At 31.2% G+C, this 14,349-nt stretch overlaps 1 protein-coding gene across 1 annotated transcript in view; it reads right to left on the bottom strand.

Moving 5' to 3' along the window:
* Positions 1-11,521, bottom strand: part of LOC108782015 (mitochondrial glutamate carrier 1) — a 34,956-nt gene extending 23,435 nt beyond the window's left edge. Inside the window, exons 1-3 of the mRNA XM_018550164.1 lie at positions 11,406-11,521; positions 11,030-11,164; positions 8,227-8,376 (exon numbers count right to left, since the gene is read on the bottom strand). Of these exons, the coding sequence (XP_018405666.1) occupies positions 8,227-8,376; positions 11,030-11,164; positions 11,406-11,449 (329 nt within the window). The 5' untranslated portion in view covers positions 11,450-11,521. The remainder of the gene's footprint in view (positions 1-8,226; positions 8,377-11,029; positions 11,165-11,405) is intronic.
* Positions 11,522-14,349: the final 2,828 nt, after the last annotated feature.

Raw genomic sequence — 14,349 nt, 5'->3', positions numbered from 1 at the left:
GGATTGAGATACAATTCACTCGCACATACATATACACGAATATATACACACTAAATACTTTAATTCTCGTGAAAATGTTTCTTATCTTTGTTGTTGTATTTTATTACATCGAGATCGAGAACTAGCAGCGCGAAGTGTTTTTACATAAAATTTTTTCTATTAAAATAAATTTTTTTCATTTTGTTTTTAAATCAATTGTGATATAATTTTTTTAAAGAAAAATTAAGTCACTTGGTTTCGAGTAGGAAGATCTTTTAATAAGAATACAAAGGCATATACTTAGGTTTCATTGTATGAAGATAAAGATAGAATCACATGGGTTTTACTTTTTAATTTAGTAGAATTTAAATAATAGTACTATATGGGTTCTCTTAAAGATTAAAGGTACCACTTGTGTTTTACTTTTTAATTTGGTAGAATTTAACTTGGCGCCGACTGTTGATATCAAATCTTGTATACAAATGATAAATGTCATTAAAATTAAGTAAGTAATAAGGTAGAGTAACTTAGCGCCGACTATTGATATCAAATCTTTTATACAAATGATACATGTCATTAGAATTAAGTAAATAAGGTTAATAGCACGTAAGTTTTTAAAGATGGTTCTACTAAATAGCAAATGTGATTAGTCAGTTTCACAGTTGATTAAGTAATTGACGTTGGTGCAACTGGCCCAAATAGTTTTTTGACCAGCAGCACCCACTTTTAGCGCTTTTTTCTACCTTTTTTTAAAAAAGGTAAGTTTATATATACATACAAATGATATATGTCATTAGAATTAAATAAGTGTAAGGATGGTACCTCTTAGATCTTTAGAGATAGAATTTTTAAAGACTAGTTAATTAAACGATATATTTTATGGGAGAAATCCATATTATATGATCTTTTATACAAATGATAAATGTCATTAAAATTAAGTAAGTAATAAGGTAGAATTTAACTTGGCGCCGACTATTGATATCATAACTTTTATACAATAAATTACACACCATGTTACACACTGATGTAGTTTATAAAATCTCATGTAAGGATTGTGATGCAACTTATGTCGGACAGACTAGAAGAACACTCAAAACAAGAATATCTGAACATAAAAATCATATAAACCGTAACACGCAACAAAATTCTGTCATTACTAACCATAGATTACAATTTTCTCATGATTTTAATTGGGACAGTATTAAAATTCTTGATAAAGAAATTTCTTTTAATAAAAGACTCATATCTGAAATGATTCATATTCGTAAACAAAAAAACAGTTTAAACTTACAAACAGACACGGAACTTTTTGACAAAACATATGATTGTTTACTTTCGCACATTTGATTTCCATAATTTTAATATACCTTCATAACGTTTTTCTAAATGTCACATTATGTCACATTATATCACACTAGACATGAATACTTATAATTCATTACAACTAATATTCATAGCATGTAAGTTATTTGCACAAATTTTATATTATAATCATAACAATTATACTATTTATAATTACAATTGTTCTTCTACACATAATATGTAATCTGACTTTTTTATTATTAATATTTTTATACAATCTCTCATTGTCATGATTTGATTATAAAGTGTTCCAGGTAGCACAATGATTATGTTATATTAGATTTCTTTGATAAGGATCCAAACCGAGGATCGAAACGTTAAAGAAAAATTGTACAATTTATAATAAATATTTTGTATCATCACACACCAACATTCTGTGTACATGACTTGACAAGGCAATTTCACAACCTCAGACAATTATATATAGTTTACAAAAAAATTTGGTTTTTTGTTCCGGATTGAAAATTGTGGGAGAAACTTTTCCAGCCGTGAAGCCCTTTCAGCGAGAGGTGGTCTCGAGTTTCGTATTATGTAGCCGCCATTTTGTTTAAAAATGTTAATTAAAAAATTTTTTTATTTGCTTCAGAACATGTATAATAAACTCCTATAAACAGATTTTCCATTTCCTTTATTGTATCTCCGTAAAAAATTATCAAAAACATGTCTTTTTTTCGAGCTCTAGAATGGCGTTACCCCTTAATATAGCTCAAAATGTAGCCCCAGGTCTCTACTTTGTTCCTCTAAAAAGACTTAATGGCACACTCATTCGTTTGGGAGTAAGAGCTAGGAAAGGCAATGTCGCTCCGTCCCCCTGCCGCATTACTCATTTTCCTCACTTTCCTAGCTCTTACTCCCAAACCAATGAGTGTGCCATTAAGTCCTTTTAGAGGAACAAAGTAGAAACCTGGGGCTACATTTTGAGCTATATTAAAAGAAAATTGAGACTGGCCTTTTAGGCGCGCCGCCATTTTGAAAACTTCAAAACTGACAAATATCGTCGTAAACCGGTCTGATCGAAAAAAAAGTATTCTTACGTGAAAGAGCGTTCAATTTTCTATAAGGAAACGTCTACATTTCGTTTCCAAACTTGCCTTTCATGCCCACTAATAACAAGCGAAAAGAGCGCTGCGACGAGAAAGCCCAAAAATTGACGGCTCTATAGTTCGGCAACCAGTTGGCCTACAGGGACATTATTCGGCATAGAGTCTTTATTCATCAAATTGTTCAAGTTCAAGCAATATGAACGAAATCCATGAAACTTTGCAAAATGAGTGGCCCACTTGACGTGGAATGCCTCATATATATTTTTTACGTATATACATTAGGGTGTCCGTTATTTTAGCGATTTTCGAAATTTGTACGGGACCCCCTCCTAACTTTTTAGTAAAAAAATAACAAAAATTTTAGCGCTAATAAAAAGTTCCTACGATGATTCTAAGTGGAGGCTCATCGATGTTGAAAATTAACCCGTAAATCTTATGGGAAAAAACATTTTTTTAGTATTTCTTCGGGCATTTCCACCGCAGTCAGTCTAAAAATCCAGCAAGTGAGATATCTTTTCTTGAATGTTTTCCACGTGAAATGAGCCTAGGCGGAACAAAATCGATCAATTTTCGGCCGAGTTATTCCACTTTGAACTTCAATAATTTTTCACCCAAAAAATGAGAAGAGCCTAAAATCTCTCAATAAAATTACAGTAGCTCTGTTAGAATGCATTTTAAAATCATGAACCATTGAATTTCACATTCCTTATAGTTTTGCGATTAAAATGACCACCTTACAAGTTAAAAACGATAATTTGTAGCCGAATTACCGCAGTTTTTATGAAGAAATTTTTTTTACTAAAATCAGGTGAAGGAAATAAAGGTTTAATTTATTCGCTATAACTCGAGAGAAAAAAATCGTAAGTTATTGCACGAAATACGATCATATTCCTTACGTTTTTTCCTTTCGAAAGCCATACCTGTCGTCATTGAAAAAAAATTTCTGGACGCCATACGGTCCCTTTAATATTGCTCTTCTTCGAACGCGAGAAATCTGCAAGCTGATAAATATCTTTCTTATTAATTGTCCTGTGCACTTTTCGTTATCTACAATTTTTTTTATTTCATGTTGTTTGTGATATTAATTCTTTGATATGACAAAAAATTTCGAAATTGAAAATTGTGAAACCTCCATTATCCCCTCTTGGTGCATATTCTACTTTTATTAAATTTCTGTAAGTTCATAATTTATTTTTCAATTCAACGGGCGTAAAATACAAATGTTATCGGCTACAAATTATCGTTTATAACTCATAAGGTGGTCATTTTAATCGCAAAACTATAAGGAATGTGAAATTCAATGGTTCATGATTTTAAAATGCATTCTAACAGAGCTACTGTAATTTTATTGAGAGATTTTAGGCCCTTCTCATTTTTTGGGTAAAAAATTATTGAAGTTCAAAGTGGAATAACTCGGCCGGAAATTGATCGATTTTGTTCCGCCTAGGCTCATTTCACGTGGAAAACATTCAAGAAAAGATATCTTACTTGCTGGATTTTTAGACTGACTGCTGTGGAAATGCCCGAAGAAATACTAAAAAAATGTTTTTTCCCATAAGATTTACGGGTTAATTTTCAACATCGATGAGCCTCCACTTAGAATCATCGTAGGAACTTTTTATTAGCGCTAAAATTTTTGTTATTTTTTACTAAAAAGTTAGAGGGGGGGTCCCGTACAAATTTCGAAAATCGCCAAAATAACGGACACCCTAATATACATATATGTATACATATATATATATTGTGACGTGACATTTTGTCAGTCACCCAGAAAAACAGCATAACGCGAGATCCTGGGTCCTTCAGGGTCAACGGGCGAGCGCATATGCGAATGTGCGACATTATTATTTAATTTTATTTCTTTTTGCAAGCATTGTGTTATTTAATTGATATTCTCTTTGTGCGATTGTTATATTATTTTCTTTTTTTTCTTCTCTGTGTCGCTATTTAGTTAAGTTTTAGCTAACGTTAAGACGATCCTGAGCTCGGATTTCATTATTAAGTACGATCAAAGCCGGTGGCTATTTTGTCTCTCTGTGTTTGACCGCCTCACCTATCACGAGAAGAAAGAAGACGTCGCCTGCTGCGAGGGAGACATTGCTGTCAGAGGAATTTGACTGGAATCACGGAAAGAGCGGTACACGCAGGTCGTATTATTTCATATTTGTTACTGTAATGTCGCCATTCTTCTGTGAATTATCGCACGATTATTGCAGACGCCTCGGAGAGAGACGTCAGCTGGGAACGGATTAACAGGCAGGACCTCCGCCGAAGCGCCGTATCCCGTAAAGATTACTGGAAGATCCTCGAGCGACCAAAAGGCATTTTTCCGCCTTATTTGGAAAAGCGCGCCATAGCGCACAAGAATCCGCGACACGCAAGGACCCGCGGGATTCGTCGCGGGGTCACGCGGTCGCGGCGAGCCAATTAGAATAGGCAGAGGCCGATAAGAGAGGGCCTGACGACCTGCGTGAATCCGCGAGAACTTCCGATCGGCACTTGTGCAGTGACTGGCCCTGACGAAGGACGCAGGATCTCGCCGAGCCTAATTACGCTAAGTTATCGAGAACATTCCTTGTGGACAAGCATCGCTGTCGGCTCTCGCGAATCTCGTAGGCTGCTGTGGAGGAAAATCTTGGTGAGGCGAGCGTTATTAATTGTATTGTAAAGCCACCGATCGCGTAATATTTTGTGAGCGTATCGAGCGAATCGCGTGTGTGAGTTTCGCGGGTTTGAGTCAGCCGACCGGCAAAACTAACGCCATTGCTAGTATCGATGCACGCAGGCCGTTCGCTCGAATTAAGGAATTTACATGCTCGGAGTTATCGTTATTGCTCGCCCGTGTCACTGCCTAGTCACATCGTTCGTATTACTTGTTGAGATTCCGGTTTGTTTAAAGAATTAGAGTCGAGCCGCGTGTCACCGCTCGGCATTAGGCTGTCGGTGTGCGGGAAGTTCCGAGAGTCGGACATTGCTGAGTATCGTCGACGACGACCTTGATATCGTTCTTCTGTAATAAAGTAAACTTGTCGTCGACGCGCGACCGCGGAATTCTGTAGATTATGTCAACTCATGTATCGACGCGTATTGAATAAATAGGAAACTCTTTGTCATTGTTAATATTAATTGTTGTCTGATTATTTCTGTCTGCCTCTACCTCGTTCTCCGACATTGTTCCCCGCTCATCGCGAACCACCCCCTCTGCCAATTTCGTTGGCTGAGCTAGCTGAGCCTGTCCGTCGCGAATTCCGTTGCTCTGTAATTTCTTTGTCCGAGCGTACCATCTTAATATTTAGTGCGAAGAGTGGCACGCTCTCTCGTGCCTGGCGCCCAACGAAAATTAGTACGGCTCGAATATCGTAGCATATAAAATTTAAGGAAGAACCGCACTTTTACTAATTACATTATTGTGTCCATCTTTTGAGCTATCGCGTAAAAAGGGCAGCGGATGAAGTGACGAAGTTGTGTCGTTCCTCAAAAGTACGGTCACAATATATATGTATATACGTAAATAATACCTCTGTAAATTTAATCAGCAGAAGTAAAACATTTTATAAACTCAAAATTAATATTAAAAAAACAAAAAATGTAATGCCGTTTGCATATTCTTGAATATCAAATAAGTCTTACTTCGAATTATTGAATATTGTCAATTATTTTCAAATATGGCTGGATGCACAACAATGTAAATTCATTTTTTTCTAGTTACTAATGATTTTTTAGTTTATCAAACAAATGTACATATACTTTGTGTCTAATTTACTTAAAAAACAGTGTTGATGTTAAGTGCAAGTAATTCAATAAAAAAGAGACAATAACAGTGATTAGCTATAAGTTATAGATACTACAATATAAGGTACTCTAAACAAACCGCTATGATGCTCTGCTGATCAAACGATACAGCACTAGATTACTAATTTTTGGAGCTTTCCAATTATAATTGTTTGTATAAAAATATATTACTGCATATATTGTTATATTTTCCTGATTAGATAAAATTATATAATGAAATTTCGTATTATCTAATACTCTATGATGATAGTCAAATAATAAATATATTTTTATATTAGATAACATTTAAAATCTGAAATAATGAAAATCTGATTGACAGAATAAATGCAAATTAAATATATTAAATAAGAACTCTGACATATTATTTATTATAATTAGAAAAAATTATACATTTATAAATTTTTCTATTCGCAAGAAACTAAAAAGATGTAACATTTTCAAATTTTTACTCTAATAATTTTCAATACCTATTGAGCATGCTGTGTAGACAATTTGGCTCGATCAATATTCTTTGGCTTCTCGCTTTGCTATTGATAATTAAACTTGCTGTGGCTTCATAACGACACTAATTTATATCCTTTATTAATCAGAACAAAAGCTCGAAATTTTGAATTAATTTGACGTGATACTGATTATAAAGTTTGTAATTCAATAGTTTGTAAACGCTTATGTTATTTCAGTTTAATACAATGATTTAAGGGTCGACAGGAGTGACGGGCCAAGTCCGAATTGAATTTGGAGACCTCACGTGGTAGGACCTTGAAGCTTTGGATTCATTTTTATAATGCCTTTTTTACAAGAAAATAGGTCTGTACGAGCCTTCAGGAGCTTTTTTCTGATTACGAATATCACAATTAGAACATGATTCATGTTATATTTTAGCCACAATTTCAGCATAAAGGTATGTATTTATAAGTGCAGAGCTAAATCAGTTATGCTCATTTTTCTCCTCGAAGAAATAATATTTCCTTATAAAACCTGTTGGGATTTCTTTGTTATATTGCTAGGAAGGCTCGTACAGAAACAGATTTCGCAAATTGATTCTTGAAAATTTTTATTAATAAAATCATGTATATCTCAACTGCACCATAGTACACATCGAGTGAGATATCAAAGAGAACAAATTATTTTTTTCTCTATTTACAAAAAAATAGCTCTGTACGAGCCTTCAGGAGCCTTTCCTAATTACGAATATCACAATTAAAACGCGATCCATCCAGTACTTTAGCCGTAATTTGGGAATAAAAAATTCATCTTCAACTAGAGTCTCTGCACGGGTCTCTCCTGTCGACCCTTAATATTATTTTTAAATATTATTTAATATTATTTAATATAACATTTCTCTTCAGTATATATTATAAAATAAACTAAAAGATTATGTCAATTTTATAAATAAGTAATTGGAAAGAGAGAGCCCACGTTCTATAAAAAATTTATATTATTAGTTCAACAGAAATTTTATCTCTTGAAACATATTTCATGCTGAAACCTATTTGCCATAGACTTTGAATAAACCCCTTTAAATACTAAATATTAAATATAATCAGAAGATAATTATTATGGAGAGGGATTCGAAAACGAAAAAATGACACATGTAAGAAAAATATGTAAAAGTGATAAATTGTTTCAAAAATAAGTTAAAAGAATGATTGTTAAGTATTGGATATATAGGATGTGTTGTGTGTGTGTGTGTGCTAAAGATTTAAATCTATTTAAAATTAAACCTATAAAATCTAGAGAAATAAATTGTTAATGAATTATACTAGATCATTATGAGTTACATACACATGATTACATAAATTACTTAATGTTAAATACATAATGTTTTTTAAAATTATATTATTTAAATTACATATTAAATACATAATGAGATTATCTTTAAAAATATTTTAGCGTTATTGTACATAATACGACTAAATAATTCTCATGCCATCTCTCACAGATTAAGTTATGCTTTAATAATGTTGTGTACAGAGAGGAGTACATACCACAAGCTCATATCATTGACAATATGAAAAATGTATTAGACAATATATTGTTTGCAACATACCCAGGTCCAAGAGAAAGATAGTGCCTAAATGTATCATTGGCAGTAAGTTTAATTGCTTTCTCAGGTGTGATCAACAGTATATTTACAGCGGATCCCTTATACATTCCGAAGTAACCCTCTGTTTTATAAGTCTTTTTGAAGCAGTCAAACCTAAAAAAATTTTATATATTCAATTATAATAATTTCTATATTATAATTGAAATGATAAAAGCAAGAAAACATAAATGAAATAAAGATTTATTATAGAGTTTTATAAAATAATATAATAATATCTTTAAATTTTCATATAATTTGTAATTATCAATAGGTTAAAAATAATACATAATTTATTTATACATATTATATATGGGGCATTCCACGCCAAATCGGACAGTTTCAAAATTTTTTTTTTTGATTTTCCTAATTTTGTGATATTTTTTAGTACCCATCAAAAAACCCTTTCGGATAAATTTTGAGATTTTTAGAATCACGGGTCCAAAAGATATCGAATTTTCAAAAAAATCGGTCTTTTTTTGGTCATAACTTCTTCAAAAATGGTCCAAATGAAAAGTTTTTTTTTTTGAAATTTTTGTTTTTTATGCACTTTTCAAAAAAAAATACGAAAATATTTTCAAAAATTTTTTTGTGTAATTTTTGTGAGTTTTTAACTGTAAATCTTGTTTTTCAAAGTGAGTGCATATTTTGATTTTTTCGAAATTTTTGTATAACAAACTACTATCATTTTAACAACTTTTAAGCCCGGTTCGATCGTGGGCCTCCTATAATTACTATTCTTTTTCGATTTCTGAAAATTTGATAAATTTTGTTTTCTCTATTAATCATCATGAATACCAATTTTATTACTGTATATTATTTTTTTAGTTTATTTCAATAAATTTTGACACATTTTTATTATTAAAAGGCGTTAAAAATAATTAATTTATCATTAAGATTATTTATAAACAATAGTAACAAAAGAATTTATTTATTTTCGTAATTTTTTAACAAATGTGTTGAAATTATAATTTCAATATCATTTTCGTTATAAAACATTACTTATTCATCTAATGATAGTATAAATTTTTAATTTCAAAAATAATTGAGGAACTCACAGTATGATTTTTCTCACGGTGGCGCTGCTACTCATTTCTATAGAGCACTATAAACGTGAGTATTCGCATACCACTATTTTGATTCCTTTCCCGGTTTCCCCACTCGTTGCTCTGTCCCCACTGCGGCGGAATGGGGACAGAGCAAGGAATAGGAAAACCGGGAAAGGAATCAAAATAGTGGTATGCGAATACTCACGTTTATAGTGCTCTATAGAAATGAGTAGCAGCGCCACCGTGAGAAAAATCATACTGTGAGTTCCTCAATTATTTTTGAAATTAAAAATTTATACTATCATTAGATGAATAAGTAATGTTTTATAACGAAAATGATATTGAAATTATAATTTCAACACATTTGTTAAAAAAATACGAAAATAAATAAATTCTTTTGTTACTATTGTTTATAAATAATCTTAATGATAAATTAATTATTTTTAACGCCTTTTAATAATAAAAATGTGTCAAAATTTATTGAAATAAACTAAAAAAATAATATACAGTAATAAAATTGGTATTCATGATGGTTAATAGAGAAAACAAAATTTATCAAATTTTCAAAAATCGAAAAAGAATAGTAATTATAGGAGGCCCACGATCCGACCGGTCTTAAAAGTTGTTAAAATGATAGTAGTTTGTTATACAAAAATTTCGAAAAAATCAAAATATGCACTCACTTTGAAAAACAAGATTTACAGTTAAAAATTCACAAAAATTACACCAAAAAATTTTTGAAAATTTTTTCGTATTTTTTTTTGAAAAGTGCATAAAAAAACAAAAATTTCAAAAAAAAAAACTTTTCATTTGGTCCATTTTTGAAGAAGTTATGACCAAAAAAAGACCGATTTTTTTGAAAATTCGATATCTTTTGGTCCCGTGATTCTAAAAATCTCAAAATTTATCCGAAAGGGTTTTTTGATGGGTACTAAAAAATATCACAAAATTAGGAAAATAAAAAAAAAATTTTTTGAAACTGTCCGATTTGGCGTGGAATGCCCCATATGTATATAATATTCCAAAGCTTTTTGAATAATTAGGATATTTTATTTTTTACAATATCAATTTTTATTGGACCGCTAAATTTCAAATCAATGAGACAATGCTGCAGCGGTCTAAACTGGATTACGGATGCTTCTAAATAATTACATGTGAATTTATATAGGGGAGACCGGGACATCATGGGTCACGAGGTACCATAGGTCACTGACTGTTTAGAGAAATCCAAAATGTATATGTTTAGGTTGGTGCAATTGGTATCATATGATTGTTATTTAGTTGCCTATACTATGCATCTAGATAGCAGTGATATAAAAGAAGACCTAAAAGTACATATGTGTCTACCCCGGGCCTATGGGGTACCATAGATCATTTCTGAAAATTCCTTTTCGATTTTTATTTAAAAAACAAATCAATATTTATGAAAAATGTTTAATAATTCTTAAAATATATGTTATCTCTTAATTATATAAAAAAAAGTTGAGACCAAAAATCTTACATGTGATGTATTTTTTACTGTTTGAATTTTTATGACCCATGGTGTCCCCGGTCTCCCCTACTACGTATATATAATAATTCTTGACATGTCAAGGTCACGATCATCGGAAGGTAATCCCCTTTTCTCAATATTTATCAAAATTTTTTTTTTTAATTATATATGCACTTTCTTTTTGTATAAAATGTTTAATAGTTATTAATTTTTTAAATAAAATACTTGCATTGACTTATACATGCGTTCGCCACTCGAACTAACAACTTGATTTTGTAATCTTGTTTTAACTAAATCAAGCGGAAAAACCACGGACACTCCAATAATTCCGGCAATGCCTCCGTTTATAATTTTTGGTATAAGTCTGAAAGGTAAATGCAAACTTACAGTACATAAATAATTTTTTACGTATATGATTTTTTTTATATTAAAATATGTCTGTGAGAACAAAAGAATATATCCATTATCTTACACTTTTTAATAACTTTATTTATTATGTTATATATAAAACTGCAATACTTCTAAATAAGCATATTCTAATTTAAGATTCATATTGTTTTACAAGATGATATCATTTCGCAAGATTTTATACAAAAACGACATACTTGAACTGCTCTGTAGGTTTCAAAGCTGAACTGTCCTGTGCCATGGTTAATTTCAATTAGGGTTCCGCACCTGTTGAAATTGATGGAATTAATAGAAAACAATATCTGATAGTGATTAATGTTAAATTATTCATAAAAAGAAAGAAAAAGTTGTAATTTTTTTGTTTTATAATTGATACTTTATTACCAATTATGGTAAAAAACTTTTTACAATTAATAGTTGTATTTCCGCATTTTGTGGGTAATAAAGTATAAATTTTAAGTTGTATAATAATTAATTTATTTTATGATGATAATATTGCAAAATAGTTTTTAACATATTTTTAATATATTTTTAGTAAATATATCATTCAAAACATAGGTTAGGTATGTATGTAAGATTTTTTCTCGGAATACTTTTTGCAAAAAAATTGATATATCTCTCAAATCGGCAAGTTTCGGCAGCTGAATCATGTGTCTTTTTAAAATAGAAAGTCCCTTTAATAAAATGACACAAGTTAAACTTTAAGATTTTATAAGCTTTTTTGTAAAAGTTAATTTAAATTTTAATAATCAGGATTTTTTTTGGAAAATCATAAAATGAGTTGGCAAATTATAAATTATACAATTTTTTTATTCATATATGGATTTTTTTTAAGTTAAAGGATAGTACATTTGCTGTAAAAAAATAGGTATGATAATATATAAAGGGGAAAGAAATATATTACCTTGAAAATATAGAACTATAAATTGATGAAAATCCTAAATTGTCTAACTCGTAAGGTTTATGCTTATTTTATGCATAAAATATAAAAATATTTTGGAAAATGAAGGTTATATACAAATTCTATGACATTTCTAGTAATGAAATATAATATTATAAACTCGATTAAAAAAAATTTTTTTTGAGCTTAAGTCCGCATTTTCGTATAGTTCGATCCACTGCGTGACGCCACGCACGATGCAGCGCCACACCAAGAAAGAACATGTAGCGCGAGATACGATTAATCTAAGATCTTAACATTCTTCATATAATTTTTCAGAATTTTTCTATATAAAATTCAGAAATTTTTTGAATTTCTATAATTTTAATACCTGTTAGAAAAATTTTTAAATTTTGTTATATATTTAAATTGGAACTCTTCAGAAATGCTGAAAAAATCTACATCTTTCTTTATAAATTCTAAAATATACAGTTCTAAGACATTTTCATTCTATAATTTCAAAGAGGACATTTTTATAAAATCTCAAGAAGTTTACAATATTTTCTAAAAATCTTCATAAAGGCTCTAGCAGGTTAATCGGCTAGAGGTCAATCGGCCCCCAAACGGATTATGACCAGTATGTCACCAAAAAGTTCGTTGACCCGAAAAAAAAATTTGGAGAAATTTTTAATTCCGTACACCACCCCTTTTCGGAGATATTGCCTTATGAAGTATTTTCATATTTTATTTTTGTCACGAGACCTATCAGATACAGTTTTATTTAAAAAATTTGGGCATACAAAACGTATCAAAAGGTATTTGAAAATATTTTTTGCGAGATGTTCCAACCTAACAATAATTTTTAAAAAATTCCTGAAAATTTATAAGTGACCCCCTTTTGTTAGTTTATGATTGGCAACCTCGCAAAAATTCAAAAACATGTATTTTTAAACTTATTTTCACCCTGAATTTTTTCAGAATTTTTTGAACCCGGCATCATGCCTAAAAAAATTAAAACTCGCCTAAAAAGGCAAAAAATCGCCATAAAATATATATCAAGTAGCCATAAAGCCCTAAAAGGCTCATAAGATAGCGTGCAGAATTCGCCATTAGTTTCGTTTAGTTTAGATATTTAGCGAAAATTATCAAGCCTGCTGAATTATTATCCAAATTATTCGATGCCCAGAAAATTGCACCGGTCATCAATGAGGATAGCGACGACGATTAATCTGGAGACACGGTAGTGTCTCGGCGCTAAGCCAAGCGCGCGACACTGCCGTGCCTCCTTTACGCGACACGGAGAATTTTCGGGGTTGAGATGAACAGATATAGAGAAACTATGTGTCCAGGTATTCACTATCGAGGAATTAAGTGTCTAGATGTTGAATATATATTCGTCGTCGAGGAAGTGAGTGTCTAGGTGTTCGCCTTTGAGGAAATTGATGTCTAGGTGTTCACCATCGAGGAAGTGGGTGTCTAGGTGTTCGCCGTCGAGGAAATGGGTTTGTTTATAAGAAACGTCGTCGTCGTCGTCGTCGTCAGCTACGGAGTAAGGAAATGCATTCTGGAATTTTTGGCGCAAGAGATAAATATGGTCGCGACAATATCGATCGCTGCGATCTGTACGATCGTTAAAGTCGGATTATTAAGTGTCTCGGCAATAACAAATGATTGAGGTTAGGAACTCTGTTACATTGATGGCATAGACGAATACGGAAGTGAGGTTAGAATAAATATTGATCTCTGCGATCTGTACGATCGTTAAGGTCGGATTAAGTGTCTCGGCAATAACAAAGGATTGAAGTTATGGAATCTGTCACATCGATGGCATACAATAGACGAACACGTAAGTGCGGTTAGATATTTTCTGCTTTATTACACAAATTCTCTGCTGCAATTCCACTGTAAGAATATCTACAAATTATTTTCTATATAATTATTTTCTTTTTACAACAGCATTTGGTTAGGTTACTTATTTACCGAGACACTACCCTGTCTCCAGATCTGTCATTTATTTGTTTGGTAGATACCTTACTTTGTATTCTCTATTCGTTATATAATTCTAAAAAAATTGATTATTTGTACTTTGTTTATAGGAAAAGTCTGAAAAGAAAAAAGGTATGGATTTAAATGATTATTGCCTTTTCTTTTCAGGACTTTCCCTTTAATAAACCTGAAGATAAAATAGAGCACAAAGAATCAATTCTCTTATAATAATAAAGATAAAACTTATTTGATACAGTTACTCAAAACATGAAATT

This window comes from Cyphomyrmex costatus, unplaced genomic scaffold (genome assembly GCF_001594065.2).
Source record: "Cyphomyrmex costatus isolate MS0001 unplaced genomic scaffold, Ccosl1.0 scaffold96, whole genome shotgun sequence".
NCBI lineage: Eukaryota > Metazoa > Arthropoda > Insecta > Hymenoptera > Formicidae > Cyphomyrmex > Cyphomyrmex costatus.
The sequence above is the reverse complement of the archived record's forward strand: the minus strand, read 5'-3'. Positions and strand labels throughout refer to the sequence as shown.